This window comes from Hypanus sabinus, chromosome 8, assembly GCF_030144855.1.
Source record: "Hypanus sabinus isolate sHypSab1 chromosome 8, sHypSab1.hap1, whole genome shotgun sequence".
NCBI classification, from domain to species: domain Eukaryota; kingdom Metazoa; phylum Chordata; class Chondrichthyes; order Myliobatiformes; family Dasyatidae; genus Hypanus; species Hypanus sabinus.
The window spans coordinates 82,861,448-82,888,230 of NC_082713.1; the positions used below are offsets into that span (position 1 = coordinate 82,861,448).

Below are 26,783 nucleotides of genomic sequence, written 5' to 3' on the forward strand. Positions count from 1 at the left end.
TCACCCCCTTGAAAATGTTCATGTGTTATTGTTTTACAACATTGTATCAAAGTGGATTTAATGATACGTTTTTGACACTGATTGGCAGAAAAAAACCCTCTGGTGTCAAAGTGGAAACAGATCTCTACCAACTAATCTAAGTATCTAAATGAATTACAAATATAAAACATGAAATAATTGATGGCATAAGTACAAAAAATGCCAGGTAGCACCATTGAGCCCTCTGGAGATGTTGTGGGCTTATCAACAAAATGTTTAAGAAGGAGGGTGCCCACCTAATGACCCCAATAAGGTTCCTTGTCACCACTCCAACTCCACTGGCAACATCAAGAGTGCTGATGTATCATAGGGATTTAAACATCAAGTCCTATTAGCTCTACTACTACTACTTCACACACCCCCCTTTAATATGACAACCAAATCATCACTGGTGTGGCCAACTGGTTTTAGAAATCACATAGTTAAGTGAAAATCACTAGTGTACAGTTAAGGTGTTTCAACTGATTGTAGTAAAAATACACCTGTATTTGGAAGGTCCAACTGTGGATCGATGAGTATCCCGGCAAAAACTACACCATGAAGACAAACAAACACTCCAAGCAACTCCACGAAAATATTATTGAAAAGCACAAGTCAGGAGATGAATACAAAAAAAAAATTGCATGTCACTGAATATCTCGTAATGTCAATTATCAAGAAATGGAAAGAATATGGCACAGACTGTGCAAGAAGGGGACTAGTAAGGGAGACCACCAAGAGACCTATGAAAACTCTGGAGGTTCAGTAGCTGATCTTGGAGTGACTGTGCCTTGCAACTGTTGCTCAGGTGCTTTGCCAGTCATAGCTTGAAAAAAAAGCCATAGTTGAAAAAAAAACTTGCTTAAAATCTCGGCCAAAAGCCACGTAGGAGCCTCTGAGGTCAGCTGGAAGAAGGTTCTATAGTCTGATTCAACCAAAACTGAGCATTTTTGCCCATCAGACTAAAGCTACACTGTATATCATCAAAAACACACCACCCCTACTGTAAAGCAAGGTGGTGGCTGCATCATGTTGTGGGGATGCTTCACTGCAGCAGGCCCTGGAAGGGTTGTGAAGGTAGAGGGGAAAATGAATGCAGCAAAATACAGGGAAATCCTGGAGGAAAACCCGATGCAGTCTGCAAGAGAACTGTGACTTGTGAGTAGATTTGTCTTCCAACAAGATGATGACCCCAAGCATAAAGTCAAAGCTACACAGGAATGGCTTAAAAACAGCAAGGTTAATATCCTGGAGTGGCCAAGTCAGAGTCCAGACCTCAATCCAATTGAGAATTTGTGGCTGGACTTGAAAAGGGCTGTTCACTTATGATCCCCATGCAATATGACAGAGTTTGAGCAGTTTTGTAAGGAAGATTGGGGAAAAGTGCAGTGTCCAGATGTGCAAAGCTGATAGAGACCTATCCACATAGACTCAAAGCTGCGATAGCTGCCAAAGGTGCAGCTACTAAATACTGACTTGAAGGGGGGGTGAATACTTATGCAATCAATTACTTTGTGGTTTATATTTGCAATTAATTTAGGTAACTTTGTAGAGATCTGTTTTCCCTTTGACAAGAATGTCTTTTTCTGTTGATCAGTGTCAAAAAAAGCAAAATTAAATCCACTGTGATTCAAAGTTGTAAAACAATAGAGTACAAAAACTTCCAAGAGGGGCAAATACTTCTTGCAGGCACTGTTTCTATCTAGCTAGATGTTGGCTTTGTGGGAGAATCCCGAGGTTAGCAGTAGATGGTTTCCTCTCTGGCTGGAGGCTTGTGGCTATGAGAGTACTAAAGGGATCAGTGCTGGGCCCATTGTTGTTTGCCACCTGTATCAATGATCTGGATGATGATGTGGTTAACTAGTTTATCAGATTTGCATATGATACCACATTTAGGAATGTAGCAGATAGTGAGGAAGACATGGCTTGCAGCAGGATCTTGGCCAGCTGAATAGGTTGAAAGATTTGTTTCTGTGCAGTACTTTTCTGTGACACTATCCAAGTTTCTTACTTCAGCCCCCTTTCCCCACCCACCCAGCTTCCCCTATCCCCTTCCAGCTTGTACTCTCTCCCCTACCCCCACCTTCTTAATCTGGCTTCTTCCCCTTTCTGATCAAGTCCCGACAAAGAGTCTCTGCCTAAAACGTCAACTGTTTTCTCATTTCTATAGACAAGATGAAAAATTGATGGAGACAGTGTACAAAGTGCAGTCACCCAAACTGAACACGCTCCTTGAAAACCTAACTCTCCTTTGTACAGCCTTTCTGTTCAAATCTGGGGACTAAGGTCATCAGGCATAACAAGATAAAGATGCAAATTAAGAATTCTAGGGCAACACTTACTATTGGGATAGTTATTTTATGAAGTCTCAAGTATTATTGGCCTTTAATGCATAGATTTAATTTGTTATTAACCACTTAAATATATATTGTGATTGGTACTTAAATGTGCAAGTGTTTATATTCAGAATACACATAGTTTCTATTTTGTGTAGAATACTTACAGCATTTGCATAGAACCAGTCATGTTCAGAATAAAAATAGCTTTTCTTTGTTCAAACTTCTGAACAGTTTGGTGACAGGGACCACACTCTTTTCTTTCTACACAAGTAAATAAGGTCTGACTGAGGCACAAGTGCAAGTTGTTGAAGTCCAATTGATTGATAATAACAGTTATTTGAAGGCTCTGTAGAGATAGCCATCCCCTGACTTTGTTCTATGGAAGAATGGAATTGTGTCCCATCGCTGATCAGTCCCAAATATTCGGCAGGTCATATAAGCAAATTACTAAGTTTGCTGTTGGAATGCAAATTTCCTTCTGCGTGGAGTGGTCAAGGTACATCGTTCCATTAGTCACGGATATAGGGAAGCCATGGTGGTGAAAGCAAAGAGTTCCTTGGGCCCATTATTGGTCTCGTGAATGCACATAGAAGAAGCTGGCCTGAGCTGGCTTCAAGTCCTGTGAGTTCACTTCTGGGATTTTGTTAAGACCTCAGACAAAGTCAGGAAAAGAAAGGTTGAGCATGTTGTGGCTACTGTCCTGAGCTGCAAACACTTCAATGCAATAAGTACCACAGGAAAGGCAAGTAGAGGTCAGGGCATGGATCAACATATAGAATTATGATGCTGTAGTCAATAGTGAGACTTAGTTGCACAAGGGGCAAGATTGGCAGTTCAATATTCTGGGGTTTCATTGTTTTAGACGTGACAAAGCAGAGGTAATTAAAAGATAAGTGGTGGTGTTACTAGTCAGGGAAGATATCACAGCAGCGCTCAGTCAGGACAAAATAGAGAACGCGTCTAGTGAAGCATTATGGATGGACATGAGAAATAAAGAACAGTATGACAACATTAATGACACTATTTTACAGTTCACCCAGCAACCCAAGGGATTTAGAGCAACAGATTTGTAGAGAGATAGCAGATTGGTGCAAGAAACATAAAACAAAAAACATGGAAAATCTGCAGATGCTGGAAATCCAAAGCAACACACTCAAAATGAAGGAGGAACTCAGCAGGCTAGACAGCATCTATGGAAAAGAGTAAACAGTCAAAGTTGGGGCTGAAACCCTTCATCAGGACTGGAAAGGAAGGGAAGCAGTCAGAATAAGGAGGTGGGAGAGGGGAGGAAAAAGTACAAGGTGGCAGGTGATAAGTGAAACATGGAGGGGGGAGGGAGAGAAGTAAAGAGCTGGTGAGTTGATGGTGAATGAGATAAAGGGCTGGAGAAGGGGGAATCTTGTAGGAGAGGACAGAAGACCAGGGAAGAAAGGAAAGGGAGAGGAGCATAAGAGGGAAGTGATGGACGGGTAAGGAGATAAGGTGAGAGACGTAAACAGGAATACAGAATGGTGAAGGAGAGGAGGGACCAGAAGTTTGAGAAATTGATCGTAATGCCATCAGGTGAGTGGCAACCCAGACAGAATATAAGGTGTTGCTCCTCTAACCTGAGTGTGGATAAGTACCAGGAGGAAATTTAGTGGAAAGGGATGAGTGGACAAGAGAGTTGTGGAGGGAACCATTGCTATGGAAAGCAGAAAGTGGGGGCAAGTGGTAGATGTGCTTGGTGGTGGGATCTTATTGGAGATAGCAGAAATTATGGATAATTATGTGCGGGACATGGAAGCTTGTGGGGTGGTAGATGAAGGAGGACAGGAGGAACCCTGTCCCTGGTGTGGCAGCAGGAAGATGGGGTGAGGACTGATGTGTACGAAATGAAAGAAATGAGGGTGAGTGCAACATTGATGATAGAGGAAGAGAAGCCCCTTTCTTTGAATGTGGAGGACACCTCAGTTGTTCTGGTTTATAGTAGGTGTTTTTAACTTTCCACATATTGACTGGGACTCCCATCCTGTAAAAGGTCTAGATAGGATAGAGTTTGTCAAATCTGTTCAGGAAAGTATCCGGAATGAGTACATAGAAGATCCAGTGAGAGAGTGTATTATACTTGATCTGGTATACAAGAATGAAGCAGGGTAGATGACTAAAGCTTGGGTAGAGGGTGTCACATGATGACATAGGGTCGAGACATTGGGAAACCAGCTCCCTCGTAAAAAGTAATGAAATAGGGTTTAAATGAAGAAGAGTTAACAAATATCTACTAGAAACTATTTATAAGTAACTCAGGATTATCTTTTGATGTGGCTCCTAAATTGAGACAGAAGAAAGCTACTACTTTGAAGACTGTGCAAATCGGTGGAGAAAAAGGCCTAACCTTCTCGGTGAAGCCTCGGACTTAAGTTGGATCTCCTCGCAGCGAAGTGCATGGCACTTCTGATGATGCGGGACCGGAAGTTGCAGCAATGTCGGCGGTCTCCAAGAAGAAACGGCAATAACAACGCATGCGCAAAAGTATGCATGAACAGATATTAACAAAACTACAAATCCCAACTACGGTTGGAAGTGAATCGGAAGTGGAATCAGACTGTTTGGGAAATTCAGAGGAAGAAGAAGAGGAAAAGAAGGAAGAGATTAAAGGAGACTTAAAAGATATTCTGATATATATTATGAATGAATTAAAAGCTATAAGAAGGATGCAGAATAAACTCAATAATGTGGTGGAAAAACAAAAGAAGATGGGTAATAAAGTTAAAGAGATGGAAGTAAAAGTGGAAGAAAACACTGGAAGAATAGGTAAGATAGAAGACAATAATCTTGCCTGGACAATAGAAAGAAAATGGATGTTGGAAAAAATAGATGTGCTTGAAAACTCTAGTAGATGAGATAATATCAAAATTGTTGGTCTTATGGAAGGTACAGAGGGAGAAAATCCAATAAAATTCTTTCAAGGCTGGATTCCGAAAATGTTAGAAATGAGAAAAGGAAGCCAAGTAATTGAAATTGAAAGAGCTCACAGAGCTTTAAGACCAAGACCTCAACAAAATCAAAATCCAAGATCAATTTTGATAAAATGTTTAAGGTACCAAGATAAAGAAATGATCTTGAAGGCAGCTATTCTAGGTTCTAAAAAGAGAAATGGGCCATTGATAATCGGAGGAAAAAGAGTTTTTTTTTATCCAGACATAAGTTACGATCTTCTGAAGAGGTGGAAGGAATTTAATCCAGTGAAAAAATCTTTATGGGAAAAGGGCTATACATTTTTATTGAGCTATCCCAGCAAAATTGATAATTTTCCTGGATAACGAAGAAAGAAGATTTTTCGTTGACTACTGGAAAGTGGAGGAATTTGTACAAGAATTTCCTGATATCCACGAAGAAGTAAAGAATTATAGAAATGAAATGGACTAATGATGAAGACTGAAACAAGGTTGGACGATGGACATTTATATATAAAAAAATAGTTGAGATTAATTGGGAGTAAAGACATTATTTTTTTTTCTTCACTAATATATTTTCTTTTTTTTTGCGGGGGAGCTGGAAGAGCTCCTGATCGATGGCTGCGAGTTTCACATGTGCAATCATGGCGATTGCCATGACCCGTAAAATGAGTGGGGGTAATGTTGTGTTCTTTTTATTCGCAACATTAGTGGGGGGGTACTTTGTTTTTTTTCTTATATATTAGTTATCTTTCTTCTATTTTTCTTCTTTTTTTGCCTGGATGGTTGGGAAGAAACTCATAGCAACATGGAGAATTTTAAAGAGTACCCAAGGTATTATGATTGACTAATTTACTTAATTTTTTATGTTTTAATGTTAATGGAATTAATGGACTTGTGAAAAGAAAAAGAGTTTTAATATATATTAAGAAAATGAAAGGAATGATATATTTTTGAAAATTTGGCTCCCATACCTACAAAAGATAGGATTAAATACATAGGTCCTTTGAAGATAAAATTATAAAGTAATTGGGAAAAGTAAAAATAAATATTAAAATTATTTTGAACTCCATGGAACATGTGGGGCTCCTCCGATATCCAGGCAATCTTTCTCTTTTTTTTCTTTCTTTAGATAAGGGTTAAGGGGGGGCAGAGTTAAGGGGAGGGGGGAGGGTTAATATTATTTTTCTCACTATTTATCATCACATTTATTCTTTGTAATTTTTTTAAAATTTAATAAATAAATAAATAAGTATAGACTTTAAAAAAAAGCTTGTGTAGAGGAACACTTTGCATCTAGTGATCATAATGCCATTAGTTTCAAAGTTAATATGCGAAAGATAGGTCTGGTCCATGGCTTGATATTCTAGATTGGAGGAAGGCGAATTCTGATGATATCAGAAACGATCTGGCAAGTGTGGATTGGGACAGGTTGGTTTCTGGCAAAGGTGTGCTTAGTAAGTGGGAGTCCTTCAAAAATGAAATTTTGAGAGTATAAGCCTTGTATGTGCAGATCAGAATAAAAGATAAATTTATCAGGTTTATTGAACGTTGGTTTTCAAGTGATATTGAGGCACTAGTTAAGAATAAAGGGAGGAGCAATGCAAGTATAGGCAAATGAGGTATTTATGTATATAAATAAGCTGGGATGCTGCCAAAAGGTTTCTTGGGCCAAGTATGGCTCTCACGGGTGCACATAAAAGAAGACAGCTGGGTCCAAGTCCTACGAGTTCACCTGTGGTTCACATTCCAGAAAAAAAAAAGAAGGAAAGAAAACAAGAATAGAAGGATATAGGATGAAGAGTTGGAGAGGACAAGAGCATTTTTTTTCCCTTTTTCTATTAGAGTGTGAGTAGGAAAACAGATTACAAAATGTGAATGCTGGTTTAAGAATTGCCTGTCCTGGACCCTAAGGGGACTATGATGGCATATTGAGAAGTGGGTGGAATGGAATGATTGCAGAGTGTGAATAGAAAAAGGAAATGTGAGACAACTGTGGATGGTCTGCACTTGTTCACAGGAAGGGTGAAGTGCAGAAACATTTAGATGAGTGCTGTAAAAGAGCATTGAAAGTGAAATAAATTTAGAGAAGGAAAAGGTACAGAGAGGACAGGAAAAGGATAATTGGCTCTACCTCTGTTTAAAAAAATAAACTAGTACCAGGAGCAAAGGATGAGTGAGGTGTTGATTTAAATGTACCCTGAACTAATCTAATTGAAACTTGAAGAAAATGTTTCATTTGCACTGTAAATTGGCATAAGATACACAGTGTCTCAGAGACGATGATATGAAGGAATACATAGAATGCATGCATGATTTCAGAAATATTCCAGATTAACCTGGGAGAGAAAGGGGAAGTGGGGGTGGGAGAGGGGGAGGGAGGTGAGAAGGAGAGGGCAAGGGTGAGAAGTTGTCGGACATCTGAGCTTCCCTCGGCAGTATATTGTGTGGAGCGGCTTAGTGTTTATTTGCTAAGTATTATTTTGTCATCGCTACAACTTTAATCATTTTCTTTATGTCCGTATTTTATTCTTTATATCTGCAACCTAGGTTAAGAAACTGTAACTTGTGTGGGATGAGAAAGGTTAAGTAGAATTGTGAGTGTTTTGCAACATTATCAAAACTAGTTAAAACGTCAAAAAGTTAAACCTACCAAGTGAATTGAGGACAACATATTGTATATAATGTTTAAAAAATATCATGGCAGCAGATCATTTCAGCTTGTAGTTCTGCTTTACATTTAACTCAAATGGCAGAGACCAAGTATTCGCTAATCACTCTATTCACAATTTTACTGTATACCTAACTTTAGCAGTACCTGCTTTATACTGTATGCATTTGGCTCATGTGACCCACTTGTGAATGGAGGCTGGATAGCCTCCAACCTGATGGCATAAACATTGACTTCTCTAACTTCCGTTAATGCCCCTCCTCCCCTTCTTACCCCATTCCTGACATATTTAGTTGTTTACCTGTTCTCCATCTCTCTCTGGTGCTTCCCCCCCCCCCACTTCTTTCTCCCGAGGCCTCCCGTCCCATGATCCTTTCCCTTCTCCAGCTCGGTATCACTTTCGCCAATCCCCTTTCCAGCTCTTAGCTTCATCCCACCCCCTCCGGTCTTCTCCTATCATTTCGCATTTCCCCCTCCCCCCCACTACTTTCAAATCTCTTGCTATCTTTCCTTTCAGTTAGTCCTGACGAAGGGTCTCGGCCTGAAACGTCGACAGTGTTTCTCCTTATAAATGCTGCCTGGCCTGCTGTGTTCCACCAGCATTTTGTGTGTGTTGTGTGAATATGCTTTGAACAGCATGGTTTGCCATTTAGATAATGCCCCTTTCTATTATTGGTTTTACAGTTCATTGACTTACATTAAAAAACATGGGGATGTGGTGTGATGTAAGGAAAGTATTTTCAAATATATTCTTTGCTCTTTTCCAAATCAGCTGCAAGTAGTAGCTGCAAACAAGAAGCACTGTACCGGTATTAAAAGTTTTAAGCAATTACTTTAAAAGCAAGATATAGAGAATAAAATATAGAAATAAAGAAAATGATTAAGTAAGTTGTAAAAGAGCCAACATTATATTTATCAAATAAACACGAAGCCATTCCACATTATATACTGCCAGAGGGAACCACAGATGCCCGACAGATAGTCCTGCCCCACTTCCCCCAATCTCCCCTCTCTGTTTTTCCACTAGCTGCTACCCAGCCTAAGAGAAGACTCCCCTCGCAAAAAGCAATTACCCCTTGTACACCTTTGTACACTCTTCAAAAATGTAAAATAAATTTTACCAAAGTTCCTTTCTAATCCCTAGTGGTACCAGCCAATAACTTCCTAACTCTTGTGACCTTTGGCCTAGGCTCATAACTTAGAACCAGGTCTCTAAGAGGGAAACATTCTCCATCTGAATCTAGTCTCAAGCATATCCATCCATGACCTTCTCACCAGTACTCACACTAAGTTCACAAAACATTTCTGCGTACTGGTTTCCTTATACTTTCTCAAAACTTTCTCATATCCCAGACTCTCTCCCCCTACCTCGCCCCCCCACTTCTCACTCTTTCTCTCTCTCCCTCCCTCTCTCTTTATCACACCCCTCTCTCGTGCTCTCTCCCCCTCCCGCCTTCTCATTTATCTTCTCTCACCTTTTTTCTCTCTCTCTCTGCCCTTGTCTAACCCTAACTCTTAGTACTAGTTATATCCCAGCCTATAAGACCCTGTACAATGAAGTTGCCCACTTTTTATACTCAAGATCTCTTCAAAACTCTAACATAAATGTTACCAATGTTCTTTTCAATCCCCTGGTAGCACCAGCCTGTACCTTCATATCTCAAGCAACCTTTGGCCAATGTGATTTTATAATGACATATGAAAAGTGCACATGTGTTCACTGGTAGAGATGAACAAAAGTACTCAGTAGAAGCTACTAGTCTGTGAGCTGATGCCAGAAATTCTTGGGTGCCTTGGGTACCATTGATATCTGAGATAACCAAATTGAATTTCCCTCAAATAGAAGAAGGTGCTGTCTTCTGACAGTGAGAGAATCATTGTCTGGTGTGGGAGCAGAATCTCCCTGACCAGAGCAGGACACTGAAAGGCATTTGGATGTAAGTGATCTGCTCTACAATCTCAGATAAGTGGATGAATTGTTCACCACTCTACAAATATGAATAGATGCAAATCAGCCTTTCACAGATTTTCAGAGAATTGCCGTTAAACAATGCCTTCACAAGGTACAGTAAGCATTTTGTAACTGTATAACATCAAAATATAATCAAGCTAAATCCTCAGAGGGGCAAAATTTCTGTGGAATTCCAAATACATGGTAGCAACCAGATGCTGTTAAACACTCAGTGTTCCTGCACGGGCTGAAAATTGTCCATTCTGAATGAGTTCCAGTTGTCATCATCTAATCAGAACTTTGCTCTCCTGCCCAACAGACTGCTATCATGGGTGAAAGTGATGAGAACGTGGAGCGAGGCAACTGGTCCTCGAAGGCTGACTACCTGCTCTCAATGATCGGCTGTGCTGTGGGTTTGGGCAATGTTTGGAGATTCCCTTACCTGGCTTACAGAAATGGAGGAGGTATTGTAGAGAATCCATAGTACTTGGGAGTGTGGACAAAAATAAATGGAATTTTATACAGGTGTAAGGAATGTTCAATTCAGTGGAAAATTGCTCATAAAGTAAACAATAGTGTACAGATTTGCTGATAGAAGTATAATTAATCCAGAATTTTGATTTGTAAGTTAATTGAAAATATTTGCAGTAGAATGTGGTAGAACAGCCATTGGATTGCTGATGTCTAACAAAGAGGATACCAACTCAGCCAAAAGAGGGAACTCTGCTCACCTCTGATAATGTTGTGCTCTTCATCAAAAATGCTGCTCATTTTATTTTAAATTGAATGGTTCAAAATAATGTCACTTCTAATAAGTAGGTGAGTGGGGTTGTTACCAGGATAAATCTGTAAAAGTGTTATTGTTGAAAACACATGAATTGAATTATCTGGATGTATTTATATTACTAGATCTCAAATTTTTGGTATTGGCCTCTCACTTCTACCTCTGGGTCAAGGTTTGTAGGTATTGGTCAAATTTTATTTTCCTCAGCTGCTCTTCACATTGCCTTGTCATCAGATTGATGGAAGTCAAGAACAAAAATATGATTGTCCTGGAGAGGTTGAAAAGGATCCTGGCAAGATTCATCGCATGATCAATCGGCCACATGCACACTAGCTTCATTGTCGTAACTAATCTGATACTCATCATGTCTTTCCAATCGACTTGATGTGGTACAGGATTTCTGACTTACTGTATGAAGGGATGGCAGAGGCTTAAATCTTCACACACTCAAAAGTTGAGGTCTGCAGGTTAAGAAACCTAGTGCAAGAAGATGGGATTTGGCTGGGAGGCTCTTCTTTGACCAACACAGACACAATAAGCCGAATGACCTCCTTATATGTTGTAAACATTCTATTCTGCTACATCAAAGTACTCAACTCAAAATATAAACATGGGAGATCTATGAAGAACCATCTTTTGATGCCCCTTGTTAGTCAATATGTCCCTGAGCGTAACACCCACGTATTGTAATGTAGAAGTCAGTCTTGAGCCCCAGGGTGGAATACTAACCAGAGGGACCAGATACACACTATACTTCACATACCAACTTCCCTTATTCATAGAAAGACTAAGGATCCTGACCATACCTGAATGGTTTATTGGCCTTGATCAAAAAGACAAATACTTTGATTATTTTGCTTTGTTTTAAATTAATTCTTTCTTGCATTTCAAGACATAAGACCATAAGACAGAGGAGCAGAATTAGGCCACTCAGCCCACCTGATCCATTATTCCATCATGGATGATCCCGGATCCCACTCAACCCCATATGCCTGCCTTCTCACCATATCCTTTGATACCCTGACCTTGAAATTACCCACCTTTAATATTCTGCCTTAAATCTAAGCTAATTATCTAAATATTTGTTCTTTTTTAATTAGGTAAATCCACCTTTTAATTGCCTCTGACCACCAGAGATATTTCAGAAAAATTGAAAAGACTTTTGGCATAGCAAGCTATTTATTGAAGGTTCATCAGTGGTTTACAAGAGTAGAAGCTAAGGAACTACCACCAAACATTTAGAACTGTTCCCAACTCTGACTTGTGGAACAGCCATCGTAGCTAAGCTCTGAGGTTGATCAGAACCAAGGAACTCCGATCAATACATCCAGCAATGTATAAAGCATGAATGGTGAACATGAGTGGTGGCTTGGATTGGATGCAGGCCAATCAATCTAAATCCAATTAAAGGGTGAATTTCTCATGGTGGAAATTGCTCAGCCAACTTCATTCACTTTTTGAAAATTCAGAACTGAAAAGTAAATTTACTATCAAAGTACATTTATGTCACCATATGCAACCCTGGGATTCATTTTCCTGTGGGCTTTTTCCCAGGGCTGAATTGGCTAACAAGAGAGGGCACAGATTTGAGGTGCTTGGAAGTAGGTACAGAGGAGATATCAGGGGTAAGTTTATTAACACAGAGGGTGGTGAGTGTGTGGAATGGGCTGCCGGCGGTGGTGGTGGAGGCAGGTACAATAGAGTCTTTTAAGAGACTCCTGGACAGGTACATGGAGCTCAGAGAAATGGAGGGCTATGGATAACCCTAGGTAATTTCTAAAGTAAGGACATGTTCGGCACAGCATTGTGGCCCGAAGGGCCTGTATTGTGCTGTAGGTTTTCTATGTTTCTTACTCATTAAATCCATAATAGAATAATAAATATAATAGCCTCTGGCAATGATCTTTGCATCAACCGTGAGGATGGGAAAGGTTCTGAAGGATTGGAAGGTTGTTCTCTTATTCAAGAAAGGGAGTAGAGATAACCCAGGAAATTATTGACCAGTGAGTCTCCCTTCAGTGGTTGATGGGAAAGATCCCGAGAAGCATGGTTTATGAACATTTGGAGAGGCATTATATGATTAAGAATAGTCAGTATGGCTTTGTCAAAGGCAGGTCATGCCTTACGAGCCTGATTGAATTTTTTGAGGATGTGATGAAACACATCAATGAAAGTAGAGCAGTAGATGTAGTGTAAATGGATTTCAGCAAGGCATTTGATAAGGTACCCCATGCAAGGCTTATTGAAAAGTAAGGAGGCATGGGATCCAAGGGGACATTGCATTGTGGATCCAGAACTGGCTTGCCACAGAAAGCAAAGAGTGGTTGTAGATGGATCATGTTCTGCATGGAGGTCAGTGTGCCTCAGGGATCTGTTCTACACCACGATTTTTATAAATGACCTGGATGAGGAAGTGCAGGGATGGATTAGTAAATTTGCTGATGACACAAAGGTTAGGGGTGTTGTGGATAGTGTGGAGGGTTGTTAGAGGTTACAGTAGGACATTGATAAAATGCAAGACAGGGCTGAGAAGTGGTAGATGGAGTTCAACCCAGATAAGTGTGAGTTGGTTCATTTTGGTAGGTCAAATATGATGGCAGAATATAGTATTAATGGTAAGACTCCTCAATACCCAGAGTCTGGACTGACACCTACTTACTGCCCTCTACTGTGCCTATTGTGTTGTTTATTATTTATTATAATGTTTTGTGCACTTTATGCAGTCCTGGGTAGGTCTGTAGCCTAGTGTAGTTTTTTGAGTTGTTTTACGTAGTTCAGCATAGTTTTTGTATTGTTTCATGTAACACCATGGTCCTGAAAAACATTGTCTTGTTTTTACTGTGTACTGTACCAGCAGTTATGGTCGAAATGACAATAAAAAGTGACTTGGCTTGACTTGACTGCTGGCAGTGTGGAGGATCAGCGGGATCTTGGGGTCCGAGTCCACAGGACATTCAAAGCTGCTGCACAGGTTGACTCTGTGGTTAAAAAGGTATAATATGGTGCATTGAATTTCCATCAATTGTGAGATTGAGTTTAAGAGCCAAATGGTAATGTTGCAGCTATATAAGACCCTGGTCAGACCCCACTTGGAGTACTGTGCTCAGTTCTAGTCGCCTCACTACAGGAAGGATGTGGAAACCATAGAAAGGGTGCTGAGGAGATTTACAAGGATGTTGCCCGGATTGAGGAGTATGCCTTATGAGAATAGGTTGAGTGAAGTTGGGCTTTTCTCCTTGGAACAAAGGAGGATGAGAGGTTACCTGATGGAGGTGTACGAGATGATGAGAGGCATTGATTGTGTGGATAGTCAGAGCCTTTTTCCCAGGGCTGAAATGGCTAGCACAAGAGGGCACCATTTTAAGGTGCTTGGAGGTAGGTACAGAGGGGATGTCAGGGGTAAGTTTTTTATGCAGAGAGTGGTGAGTGCATGGAATGGGCTGCTGGTGGCTGTGGTGGAGGCAGAAACAATAGGGTCTTTTAAGAGACTCCTGGATGGCTACATGGAGCTTAGAAAAATAGAGGGCTATGGGTAAGCCTAGGCAGTTCTAAGGTAAGGACATGTTCAGCACAGCTTTTTGGGCCGAAGGGCCTGTATTGTGTGGTAGGTTTTCTATGTTTCTATGAAGACCCTGAGTTGAAGGGTCCTTGAAAGTGAGTTTGTGGGTTATAGGAACACTTCAGTGATGCGGTAAATGACGTTGAGTGAAGTATCCTCTGAAGCAAAGCTGAGACATGGACACATCCCATTTGTCAATCACAGGAACAATGACAGTAAATGAAAGTTTATTTTTTTGCTTCCAGGATAGATATAATAAAAATATTTCTAGTTTAATGGAAGACTATAAAGATGAATATTGGATCAAATTTAGTGATAGATAAACAGATGAATGATAGACAAGAATATTTTATTGAAGATTTCAGATATAATTTTAATCCAATCCTAATGGACAAGTAAGGAAATTGCTTTAGCCTTTGATTTTACTACAGTGATGTTTTTACTTTATTTTCCAGGTGCCTTTCTTATTCCTTACACACTCATGATGGTATTTGTTGGGATGCCAATGTTCTTCTTGGAATCTTCCTTTGGGCAGTTTGCCAGCCTTGGACCTGTTGCGATATGGAAAGCTGTGCCAATTCTCCAAGGTTAACCTATTTTTTATCATTACAAACTTAGCAACAATTTAATAAGCATTAGTGTTCAAACTGTATTATCATTTAATTACTTTATATTTGGTAAGTGAGGATTGAATCAGTATACAACCTGATCAGTTGTTGACCTTACACAGACAAGTGAAAATAGTACGAATACAGGAGCAATAAGAGAAATATTTCCTTTCTGTGTTCTGAATTTGGACTTGATACTCTCAAGCTGATATGCAATTGTTTAGATAGCTAAATTGTCTCTATGTTTCAAAGATTTACTTTGTTCTTAAGAACAATTACTTTATTAATAAAAGATATGTAATCAGGAGTCATTCTATGTGCCATTTTCGGCCTAAGACATGATTTTTCATTTACATTGCATCAGCATATTATCACAATTCAAAAGGTTTCACAAGACTTCCAGCTACTTTTCCCCTTACAGTGTCTGCAGTGGCTTCTCTGAGCTTTACCACGTCCATCAACATGAGATACTGAAGCTTGAAATGCTCTAGTCCACAACATTCATTTGCAGACAGCTATTTGCGGAAGTACAGAAAGTTTTGGGAAGACCAGTTGTTTCAGTCAAGTTGATGGTCTTCTGTGAACTGTTGATATTTATCTCAGTTTGTGCTCCCTACTCAGTTTGTGGTAGAGCAAAGTCTTAAATTACACAACTGTTTAGAATGAACCTAGCTAAACGCCACTTCATCCTTTCCCAGACCTTCTTGACAAACATCTGGAGATCATGTTGCAGTTGTGCAAAACATTGGCTACAATGTTCTTGGAGTATTGTGTACAGTTCAGGTTGTCACATTTCTGGAAGGATACAGTAGCAACAGAGAAAGTGCTGAAGAAATTAGTGAGGGTATTGCCTTGAATGGAGGACTGTAGTTACAAGGAGCAATCAAAATCAGCTTTATTACCACAGACTTACAATTAGTGGCCATATTATTAAGAAACTCCTGTACCTAATAAAGTGTCCATGAGTGTATATTTGTGGTCTTTTGCTGTTAAAGCCCATGCACTTCAAGGTTCAAAATGTTGTGCATAAAAATGCTCTTCTGCAGACTATTGATGTAATACTTACCGAGTTGCTGTTGACCTCCTGTCCATTTCAACCAGTCTGGCCATTCTCCTCTGGTTGTTCTCATTAACAAGGAGTGTTCACCCACAGAATTGCTGCTCACTGGTTGTTTTTTTTCACCAATCTCCATAAACATTGCAGGCTGTTGTACACAAAAATCCTAGATCAGCAGTTTCTCAGATGCTCAAACCACCCCAACTTGCACCAACAATCATTCCATAATCAAAGTCTCTTAGTTTCCATTTCTTTCCCATTTTGATATTTGGTCTGAACAACAACTGAACCTCTTGACCATGTCTGCATGCTTTTATGCATTGAGTTGCTGCCACATGACTGGCTGATTAGATATTTGCATTAATAAGCAGGTGTACAAGTGTACCAAATAAAGTGGCCACTGAGTATAACTCAGGATGCAGAAAACAGCTGAATTGGAGATTGTATCCTCGAGATTTATGAGCCTAAATATTTCTGATATTATTACGTGTAGCTAGATGATCAAATTTTGATAACATGCCTGGGACACGTTCTTTTAAATGTAACTATGTTGATTGTGCACAGAAAGAATGGCAGAGCATTTAAACATGACTTAATGACATAGAAAATGTGTGGATTGTAACTCGTGTCTGTCCATCTTCATTGTTGAGCTCATTAACATAGTTGGTGCAAGAGTGTCATGCAGATCGCGTATCTTACTCTTATTTTTCTGGACTTGCAGGAGGAATGTGAGAAAATTTGTGATGATCTTTTTGACAAATTCAGTTTCATTTCTAAGAGCAGCAATTAAACTGAATATTGCTGATGATATTTGACATTTGGAGTTACATTTTCTATGCAGCTATCTTTGAATTTCTTCCTGTCAGTTGCACGTCTTTGTGCTAGCACAGATTCCAGACCAATCTTCTTCCAATGCTAATCAAGTATCTTACTATCATTTACTGACTAGAAAACAGGGTGACTGTTGATTATGGAAACTAGTCATTTAACTCAACAAAATTAAAATTCTTCCAGAGTCTTGCAGCATCTGTCTGCATTGTGGTCACCTCCCCACATTCAGCAACAATCTTTATGGAATGTTGTACTCCAAAGACACAGAGAGCAGTGAGAGCAATTGTTCATGTTACTGTTGTTAACAAAGTATTAATCAACCTGCATAATCTAAATATGGTAAACTCTCTTGAGGTCATAGAGTCATACAGTACTGTAACAGGCCCTTTGGCCCAACTAGTCCACATCAGCCAAGAATCCCATCTAAGCTAGTCTTATTTACATACATTTGGTGAATATCCCTCCAAATATTTCACATCCATGCACCTTTCAGTTGTTGTTAATGTACCTGCCTCAACCACTTCTTCTGGCAACTCTTTCATTCCATATATTGGTGAGTCTCCAGGTGAAAATGTTGCCTCTTGGGTTCCTATTTAATTTGTTCCCTATCGTCTTAAATCTATGACCTCCAGTTCTACATTCCCCAACCCTGGTAGAATGCCTGTATGAATTTGCCCTATCTGTGCCTCTCATACGTCATACACCTCTATACGATCACCCCTCATCTACACGTGCTCCAAAGACAAAAGTTCCAACATACTCAACTTCACTACATAACTCAGTTCCTCGAGTACTGGCAAAATCCTCGTGAATCTCAACTGTACTCCTCCAGTTAAATGGCAGGGTGATTGAAACAAACTGTAAATTTGAAAACCTAAGGGAGGTGCGACAAAATAAAAATAGTCCAGTCTTGGTGATTCACCATTACACAATCTACAAACTTCGACTCGAGAACTTTATCCCCCAGACTAAGGTCCTGGACCTCTTTGTCCAACTAAACTTCAGATGTTTGCATGTGTTCAATTGTGTATGTTCTCTCCCTCTGTAATCCAGCTTGCTTCTGATTATACATTACTTTTTGACCAGATATTAGACTAAAAGTTCATTATCTTTTGTGTTTTGCTGGTAATTTTGTGCTAGGGTTGGTGAAATTTTGGTGTGTCAAATTAAGTTTCAATGTCCTGTATAAACCCTTCTCATTGTTCTGATAAACTGATAATTCTGTTTTCTTCATATGGCACATCTCATGTATCTATTTAGTCTGGTTTTGTATCTTTGCATGCACCAAGCTTTTGTTTTAGTTTATCTATCAATTCTGCAATGCTTTTGTTAGGTTGATCATATCCTCTATGGACCTTATATTTCCTTACCATTTCTCTTAACCGTCTTGCTCAGTTATCCATTTTAAACTCCATTAGGTGGGCTATTTCTGCTCTATAAGGTTTCAATTTTGCCTCTTAATCTCTTCTGCCATTTTGGTGTTCTCAGTTTTGGGTTACTATTAGTGAGTGGCTCTATTCTGGAACCATTGCACTCCACTGCTACAAATGCTGCATAGTAGTATGTTTTCAGATGTTTCAAGTTTTCCTAAATATTGTGGTAATATAATATTATTGAGATTATTGACATTCTTTTTCCAAATTCTGATGTTTTGCTTTTATACATAGGTTCTTTTCATTGTGTTATTGCTCATGTATTCTGATAGTGGGATTTTAAACGTTAGAATAATTTTGTCTGTAATTTCTGCTTCATTATCAACATTCTCTGGAGAGTCTACGTCTGTGTTGTTTTGCTTACCATCAGGCTGTGGAGCAGTTGTTGAAGTAATTCTATTTTCATCAGCACTTCGAGGCTTCTTATCTTCATTATTTTCTTGCAGAGCATTGTTATGGTCTTTGGTTTATTTCTAGCTCTTGTGCAACTTCATGTTTTATTTGGTTTAGCATGCCTATAGGGATTATGTTAGTTTTTATTATCACTCTATTTTGACATGGTATTGATTGTGTAATTACTTCCATGAAGGGATATTGTGCTAGAAACTGCTCATAAAGTTTGTCCCTGTAAGCTGTCACAGCTGTCTCAAGTTCCATTACTCAATAATATACACGCATTATAAATATGTTGACTTCTAATGACCATCCTATGCTTGGTTTGATTAGTCTCAGTTGTAAGTGGACTGCTTCCCCGAAAAGCATCTGTAGGCCAAGGAGTTCAAGCTGGAGCTGGATGTTCTTAGGATTATCCGGGAGGTTGATGACTTTAGAGATGAGACTTCTAAAAATGTAGTCACCCCTGGAGTACAGGCTTCAGACAGTAGATAGGTGACCTCCAGGAGAGGTAAGGGATTAAGAAGTCATTGCAGGGCTCCTCTCTGCAACAAGTTACAGCAAGTTTAGCTTTTTGGATATTGCTGGTGGGGGGAAGGGGGTTGACCCATCAGGACACAGCAGCAACATCCAAGCTAGTGGCACTGTGGCTCAACAAAAAGCATTAATTCAGGCAATGTGGTAGTGATAGGGGAATCGATAGTTAGAGGGACAGGAAAGAGATTCTCTAGCTGCAAAAGGTACACCATGATGGTGTGTTACCTCCTAGGTGCTTGGGTCAAGGAAGTATCGGAGTGGCTGCAGGATATTCTCAAGGAGGAGGGTGAACAACCAAGGGTTGTGGTGCATATTGGCACCAATGATATAGGCAGAAAAGGGAAAACATCCTACTTAGTGAGCATATAGAGTTAGGAAAGAGGATGAAGAGAAAGACCTCGAAGGCAGTAATCTCTAGATTTCTCCCTGTGACACAGGCTAGTACAGGTGTGAATGGGGTGATCACAAGGAAGACTGAGTGGCTGAGGAGATGGTGTGGGGGCAGGGTTTTACATTCTTAGATCATTGGAACCTTTTCTGGGGTAGGGCTGACCAGTACAAGAGAGACGAGTTGCACCTCAACTGGAGGAAAACCAGTATCTTGGCCAGGAGGTTTGCTAATACTATTTGGGAAGGATTAAATTAGTTTTGCAAGGGGAAACCAGAGCACCAGTTCAGTGAGTGAAGGATCAGACAGAAAGGTAGATGTCAGGGAAAGTATTGAAAGGCAAAACCAAAATAACAGGTTTGATATGTCGGACTGTTTGAAGTGGGGTGAATTTTAATGCTAGGTGTATTATGATGAACTTAAGAGTATGGATCAGTATATGCAACTATGATGTTGTGGTCATTACAGAAACTTAGTTGAGAGAAAGGCAAGGTGATTAATGTTCCGGGGTTTTTGAAGTTTTAGAGAAGTGCTAATCAGGAACAATATCAGAGGAGACATAATGGAGGATTCAGATAACAAGTCCGTTTGAGTAGAACTCAGCAATAAGAATCACACTGATAGGACTGTACTACAGACCCTTCCAATAGCCACCAGGATATTGAGGAACAGATATGTAAACAGATTCTAAAAATGTGTAAAATTAGATTTGTGGACATGGAGGATTTCAACTTCCCTAATATAAACTGGGACCTTCCTAGTGTAAGAGGTTTAGTTGGGATAGAATTTGTAAAATGTATCCAGGAGAGTTTATTAAATCAATACATGGATGGTCCAATAAGAGACGGGGCTGTACTGGGCTTGGTGTTGGGTAATGATTCCGGCCAGGAAACTGAACTGTAGACTGGTGAGTCACACATCAGTTGTAGGAAATTACAGCAGAAAATTCTTAGGGATAGAACCTATAAGCCTAATGAGGGAGAAACAGCATGGTTTTGTGCATGGCAGGTCATGTCTTACCAGCTTTGAGTTGTTTGAGATGGTGATAAGAGATTGACTAAGGCAGGGCAGTGGATGTTGTTTACATGAATTTTAGTAAGGTGCTTGACAAAGTCCCTCATGGGATGCTGATCTAGAAGAATAGGACGCATGGGATCCATGGCAAATTGGATGCTTGGTTTCAGAATTGGCTTATGCATTGAAGACAGAGGGTAGTGGTAGATGGGACATTCAAGCTGAAGGTCTGTATTTAGTAGTGTTCTATAAGGATCTGTGCTGAGACCTCTGCTGTTTATAATGTATATAAATGACCAAGATGAAAAGTTAGTAAGTGTGCAGATGACGCCAAGATTGGTGGAGGTGTGGGCAGTCTAAAAGACTGGCAAAGAATACAGCACAGTACAGATTAACTCAGAGAAACTGCAGATGGAGTTTAGCCCAGATAACTGTGAAGTGTTGCATTATGGTAGCATAAATGCAAGGAGAAGGTACACTGTAAAGGGCAAGATCCTTAACAGTGTTACTGAGCAGAGAAATCTTGGGGTTCAAATTCATAGCTCCATGAAAGTTGCTACACTGGTTGATAGGCTGGTTAAGAAGGCTTATTGAATGCTTGCTTTTATCAGTCAAGGCACTGAGTTCAAAAATCAAGAAGTTAAGTTGCAACTTTATAAAACTATTGTTAGGCCACACTCAAATTACTGTGTACAGTTCCGGTCGACCCCCCCCCCCCCCCCACCTGTAGGTAAGATGTTGAGGCTTTGGAGATGGTGCAGAAGAGGTTCAGAGGGCATGAGCAATTGTGAGAGATGGGACAAACTTGGATTGTTTTCTTTGGAGTGCCGGAGGCTTAGGGAAGATCTGATAGAGATTTAGAAGTTTATGAAAGGCATGGATAGAATGAACAGAGAGTATCTGTCGCCCAAGGTAGAAATGTCTAATACCAAAGGGCATGCAATGAGAGGGGGTAGGTTCAAAGGGGGATGTGAGGGGTAAGTTTTTGTTATTCAGGATGCCTGGTTTGGTGGTAGAGGGATATACAGTAGTGGCTTTTAAGAGATATTTAGATAGGCACATGAATATGAGGAAGATGAAGGGATATGGACATTGGTAGGGGGGACTATTTTCAGGTTTTTCAATTTTTTTTTAACTGGTCCAGCACAACATTGTGCACCAAAGGGCCTGTTACTGTACTGTACTGTTCTACATTCTCTGTTTGGTCGTAACAGAAGCTCTGCAGAAAGTAGCATCCAAACTAGACAAAGAGGGCAGAGCCACGGTTTACAAAGCCCAGGTATGAAGTATCATGGTGAATGCCTCACAGAGTGTCCTCAGCCAGCTTGATTCATTCAAAGAAAGGCTCTCAGGATTATAGGTGTAGGTGAAGCCACAGCTCATGAGAAGTAAGCCATCAGTAGCTTACACCACAGACGACAGGTTGCTGCAGCTACTGTGCTATACAAAATGCACACCAGCCACAACCCTGCAGACCTTTGCGCCATGCTGTCTTTATCTCATCAGAGATGGCGCACCATATTATCAAGTTTATCGATGCCTGCTCATGCTGGTTCTAAGCCTGATACGAGAATCTACACACTGGATAGAACCTTCCTTCACTGTGTTATCAGAATTTGGAACAGCCTTCCAGATGTTGTGGTTGGTAACATCTGCGATGATGGGGTCCAAGTCTTCAAGAGTCGAGTGCACAAACACCTATCATTTCTGGGAGGGAAGTCACATGCTTCTTCATAAGCTATCATGAAGGGGACCAGGATGGCAATGCTTGTTTGTTGGAAGGTGGGGTTCATACCTGACTTTCAAGAGCACTTGTGAGTTATGTTCAGGCTGGACTTAGTCCTTAAACTGCTGGAGAACAGTACAGAAAGAGCAGGTGCTCTTTTCTCCCGGTAGGGATTAGTTCCAAGTGCTCCTGCCACATTTTGTCACTCTGTAACCTTATATTTCAACCTCTCTGTATTATGGAGGACAAGACATGTATAAATGTCTCTCTCCAGCAGACTTCATCATGATCATCCTGACTCCAGAATCTACTATTTTTTCTTTCTTTTTCAATCTTTTTATTAAGTTTCAAATTAATAAACATAGCAATAATGATGATGCATAGAGATCAGGATTACATTAATAGCAGTTAACATGTACAGACACAGATTCCAAGTAACAAATGGGGTTTAGCCTCCCAATCTCTTAGTAACCAACCATGAAAAAGTTATTTTATAAAAAGAAAAAAAAACACCTAAACTAAAAAAAAGCTAACCAAAAATAAACAAAGATTGGGCTGCTATATTTCATCAGTTAAAATTATAATTTGTCATTAATTCCACTCCTTTATACATGAGCAAAATATTACTAAAAAAGGATTCAGAAAGGGTCAACTCACATCATATGAAAATATTGAATTTTCAAATATTGAAAATATTGGCCTCCAAGTTTCTTCAAATTTAACTGAAGGATCCATAGTACTGCTCCTAATTTTTTCCAAATTTAAACACGCTATCATATGGAAAACCATTGAAATGTGGTAGGGGAATTGGAATCTTTCCATTTAAGTAGAGTGGATCTTCTGGCTATTAATGTAACAAAAACAATTAGATGACAAGCTGATGAGGATAAATAACTGGAGTCTATCACTGGTAGCCCAAACATTTCAGCAACAGGATGAAGTTGTAAATCAACCTGCAGAACTACTGAAATAATATCAAAAATATCTTTCCAATATTCTCCTAGAAGAGGTCAAGACCAGAACGTATGTGTCAAGGAAGCTACTTCAGAGTTACATCACAAACAGGATTTATATGGCGGTAAAAACAAACTTACTTATCCTTGAACATATGAGCCTATGAACCACCTTAAATTGTATCAAATCATGTCTGGCACACATTGAAGTATTAACTAGTTGAAGAATTTTCTCCCATTTCTCTGTAAATAAAGATATTTGAAGTTCTCTTTCCCACTCATTCTTAATTTTATCAGATGTACCTAGATGTATTTTCATAATCAGATCATAAATAATTGCTATTAAACTCTTCTGATAGGGGTTTAAATCTATTTTTTTTCTGTAACTTCAATTTGATGCGATATCAGAAAGGTAGGTAAAGTAGCGTTCAGAAAGTTTCTAACTTGTAAATATCTGAAAAAGTGTGATCTAGGTAAATTATATTTATTAGACAGCTGTTCAAAAAACATAAAACAATCATTCCTAAATAAATCATGAAAACATGTTATTCCCTTTGTTTTCAATGAAAGAAAAGCTTGATTAATTCTAGAAGGTTGAAAGAAAAAATTAGATATAATAGAACCTGACAGGCTAAATATATTTAATCCAAAAAGTTTATGAAATTAAAACCATATTCATATTGTATGTTTGATTATTGGGTTTATCATTCATTTATTCAATTTAGTAAGTACAAAGGGAAGCGCAGCTCCTAAAATAGAAGCCAGTGAAAACCCCTGTGCAGACTTCCACTCGAGGTTCGTCCATTGTGGATATTGAGTTTTATCCAACTCTTGTGTCCAAAACGTTAAATATCGAATATTAATTGCACAATAATAAAATCTAAGATTCGGCAAAGCCAAACTGCCTTCCTTTTTTAATTTCTATAAATGTTTTTTACTTAACCTGGGATTTCTATTCTGTTTTATATATATATATATATGAAGAAATTTTAGAATCAATAATATCAAAAAAAAGATTTAGGGATAAAAATTGATACTGCCTGAAATAGATACAGAAATTTAGGTAAAATAATCATCTTAATAGCATTAATTCTACCAATCAAAGATAAGGACAATGGGGACCATTTAGTAAACAGTTGTTTAACATGATCAATTAAGGGTAAAAGATTAACTTTAAATAGATCCTTATGCTTCTTAGTAATTTTAACACCCAAATAACTAAAATAATCAGTAACCAATCTAAATGGTAATTGTCTATAAATTGGAATTTGCATATTTAATGTGAAAAGCACACTCTTATCAAGATTCAATTTATAACCAGAAAAACTACTAAACTGAGCAAGTAGTGTTATTACTGCAGGAATGGATTTCTCTGGGTTAGAATTAATAATAACGGGTCATCTGCGTATAGTGATATTTTATGCATCCAATTCCCATGAATAATGCCAAATATATTAGGTGAATCACGAGTAGCAATTGCCAAGGGCTTGAGGGCAATATGAAATAGTAAAGCGCATAAAGGACAGCCCTGTCTAGTATCTCAAAAAAGCCTAAAAGATCTGATTATTGTTAAATACAGCAAAGGTGTATAATATATCAATTGAATCCAAGATATAAATTTTGAGCTAAAACTAAGTTTCTGAAGCATATTAAATAAATATTCCCATTTAAGTCTGTCAAACGCCTCCTCAGCGTCAAGCAAAATAATATATTCTGGAGTATTAGATGAAGTAACGTATACAATGTTCATTAACCTCCTAAAATTAAAATGTGAATAACGATTTTTGATAAATCCTCTCTGATCCTCGGAGATAATTTGAGGCAGTAACTCCTCTAATCTAATTGCTAGCTTTTTGGAAAAGATTTTGGAATCCACATTCAACAAAGATTTTGGTCTGTATGATACACATTCAGTGGGATCTTTATCTGTTTTAGGAATTACAGAAATAGATGCTTCATAAAAGGATTATGGTAATTTACCTACAAATAAAGCCTCTTTAAAAATTCTAAGTAACCAAGGAGAAAGTAAATCTGAAAAAGATCTTAAAAATTCAGCTGTATACCCATCCAGACCAGATGTTTTACCAGGGTTCATCGAAAAAAATTGCTTTATTTCCTCTTCTGTAATGGGTGCATCTACTGCTAAATGTTCATCAGCTGGTAATTTTAGAATCTTCAGTTTCCTTAAAAATTCATGCATCATGGTAGGATTATCAGGAAATTTTGATTGATATAAATTAGTATAAAATTCTTGAAAAGATTTATTAATTTCATCATGATCTACCATCAAAATACTATCCCCTCTACAAACTTTATTAATCTGACATTTCGCCAAAGCAGCTTCCAATTGTTTAGTCAATAAGTTACTCAATTTAACACCATGTATATAAAATTGACTGTTGGTTTTAAGTAATTGATTTTCAATTGGGGATGTTAATAACAAACTACGTTGCATCTGAAGTTCAACTCTTCCTTTATAAAGCACAAAATTGGGAGCATTAGAATATTTTTTATCAATTGTTACGAACCCTGTAACTGGGTGTCTTACCAGCAAAGATAGGAGTGTCCGTTGGAGTCTGGTGATACTACTTTCAACAGTATTTATTAGTGAAAATACACAAAAATAATATCAAAGTTAATAATATTATCCATTTTCCTTAAATATGCCATATGTTATGTAAAGGGTTAACCAAATTGCATAGGAAACTCATGAATCAGGAAGTGGAAAAATATGTTTAAAGAGGAATTGGAAGTTACAACAATACAGACATTTTTGTAGTTTCAAGTCAGCCCAAATGAAAAATATTAAACTAAATATCGACCTCCCTCCCTAAAGCCACGAAATCTAGCCAACAGGCAGACAGAAAACTATCTAAAAGCCACCCAACCCCCATCTCTCTTGACGACAAGTCTCCAGATTTTTAAAAAAATCAAAAAAACACCCCATAGTCAAAACATTGCAACGGGAATGCAAAACACAAGTGAAAAAAAACAATCCTTCACAGACCATTTTAAAAGACAAGGTCTTAAAAAATGAAACAGAGTACAATCTCAATAATATTTCAAGAAAAAAACAAATAACCACCAAGTCAGAATCTTAATAATTTTCTAAAATGAACTATTAAAAATAAAAAAATTAAAATAATAGAAGTAAAGGAAGGGAACTTTAACATAGAACAAACATAAGCCAAAACAAAGTACCAAAAGCATCAGTCCAAGGGCAAAGTTCTACAAACTTAAAATGTCTGAATCTATAAACTGGTTATTAACTAATAAACAAGATCTATAAAAACATAAAGGAACAGTAAATTAAATAAACATCCGAGCTCAAACGCTGTTCTTCAAGAAATTACTCTGCATTGTCCATGGATTTAAATCATTTAAACAATTTATTGAGTAAAACAACTCTTAAGTGGGCAGGGTATAACAGTGCTGGTCGAAAGCTCCTTTGATGCAATTCTGTCATCACAGATTTAAAACGCAGTCTTTCTTGCATTACCTCAGGACAATAATCTTCAACCAGACAAAACTTAAGATTTTGATGTACAATGATTCCTTTCCAATAAGCAATTCGAATTAAGTGCT

General features: G+C 38.6%; 2 protein-coding genes across 2 annotated transcripts in view; both read left to right on the forward strand.

Moving 5' to 3' along the window:
* The window catches only part of LOC132398276 (uncharacterized), a 1,154,100-nt gene that overhangs the window by 482,397 nt on the left and 644,920 nt on the right, over window positions 1–26,783 (forward strand). The window lies entirely within an intron of this gene.
* Window positions 3,334–26,783, forward strand: part of LOC132397863 (sodium- and chloride-dependent neutral and basic amino acid transporter B(0+)-like) — a 116,106-nt gene continuing 92,656 nt past the window's right edge. The window contains exons 1-3 of the mRNA XM_059976619.1: window positions 3,334–3,357; window positions 10,235–10,379; window positions 14,714–14,845. Of these exons, the coding sequence (XP_059832602.1) occupies window positions 10,244–10,379; window positions 14,714–14,845 (268 nt within the window). The 5' untranslated portion in view covers window positions 3,334–3,357; window positions 10,235–10,243. The remainder of the gene's footprint in view (window positions 3,358–10,234; window positions 10,380–14,713; window positions 14,846–26,783) is intronic.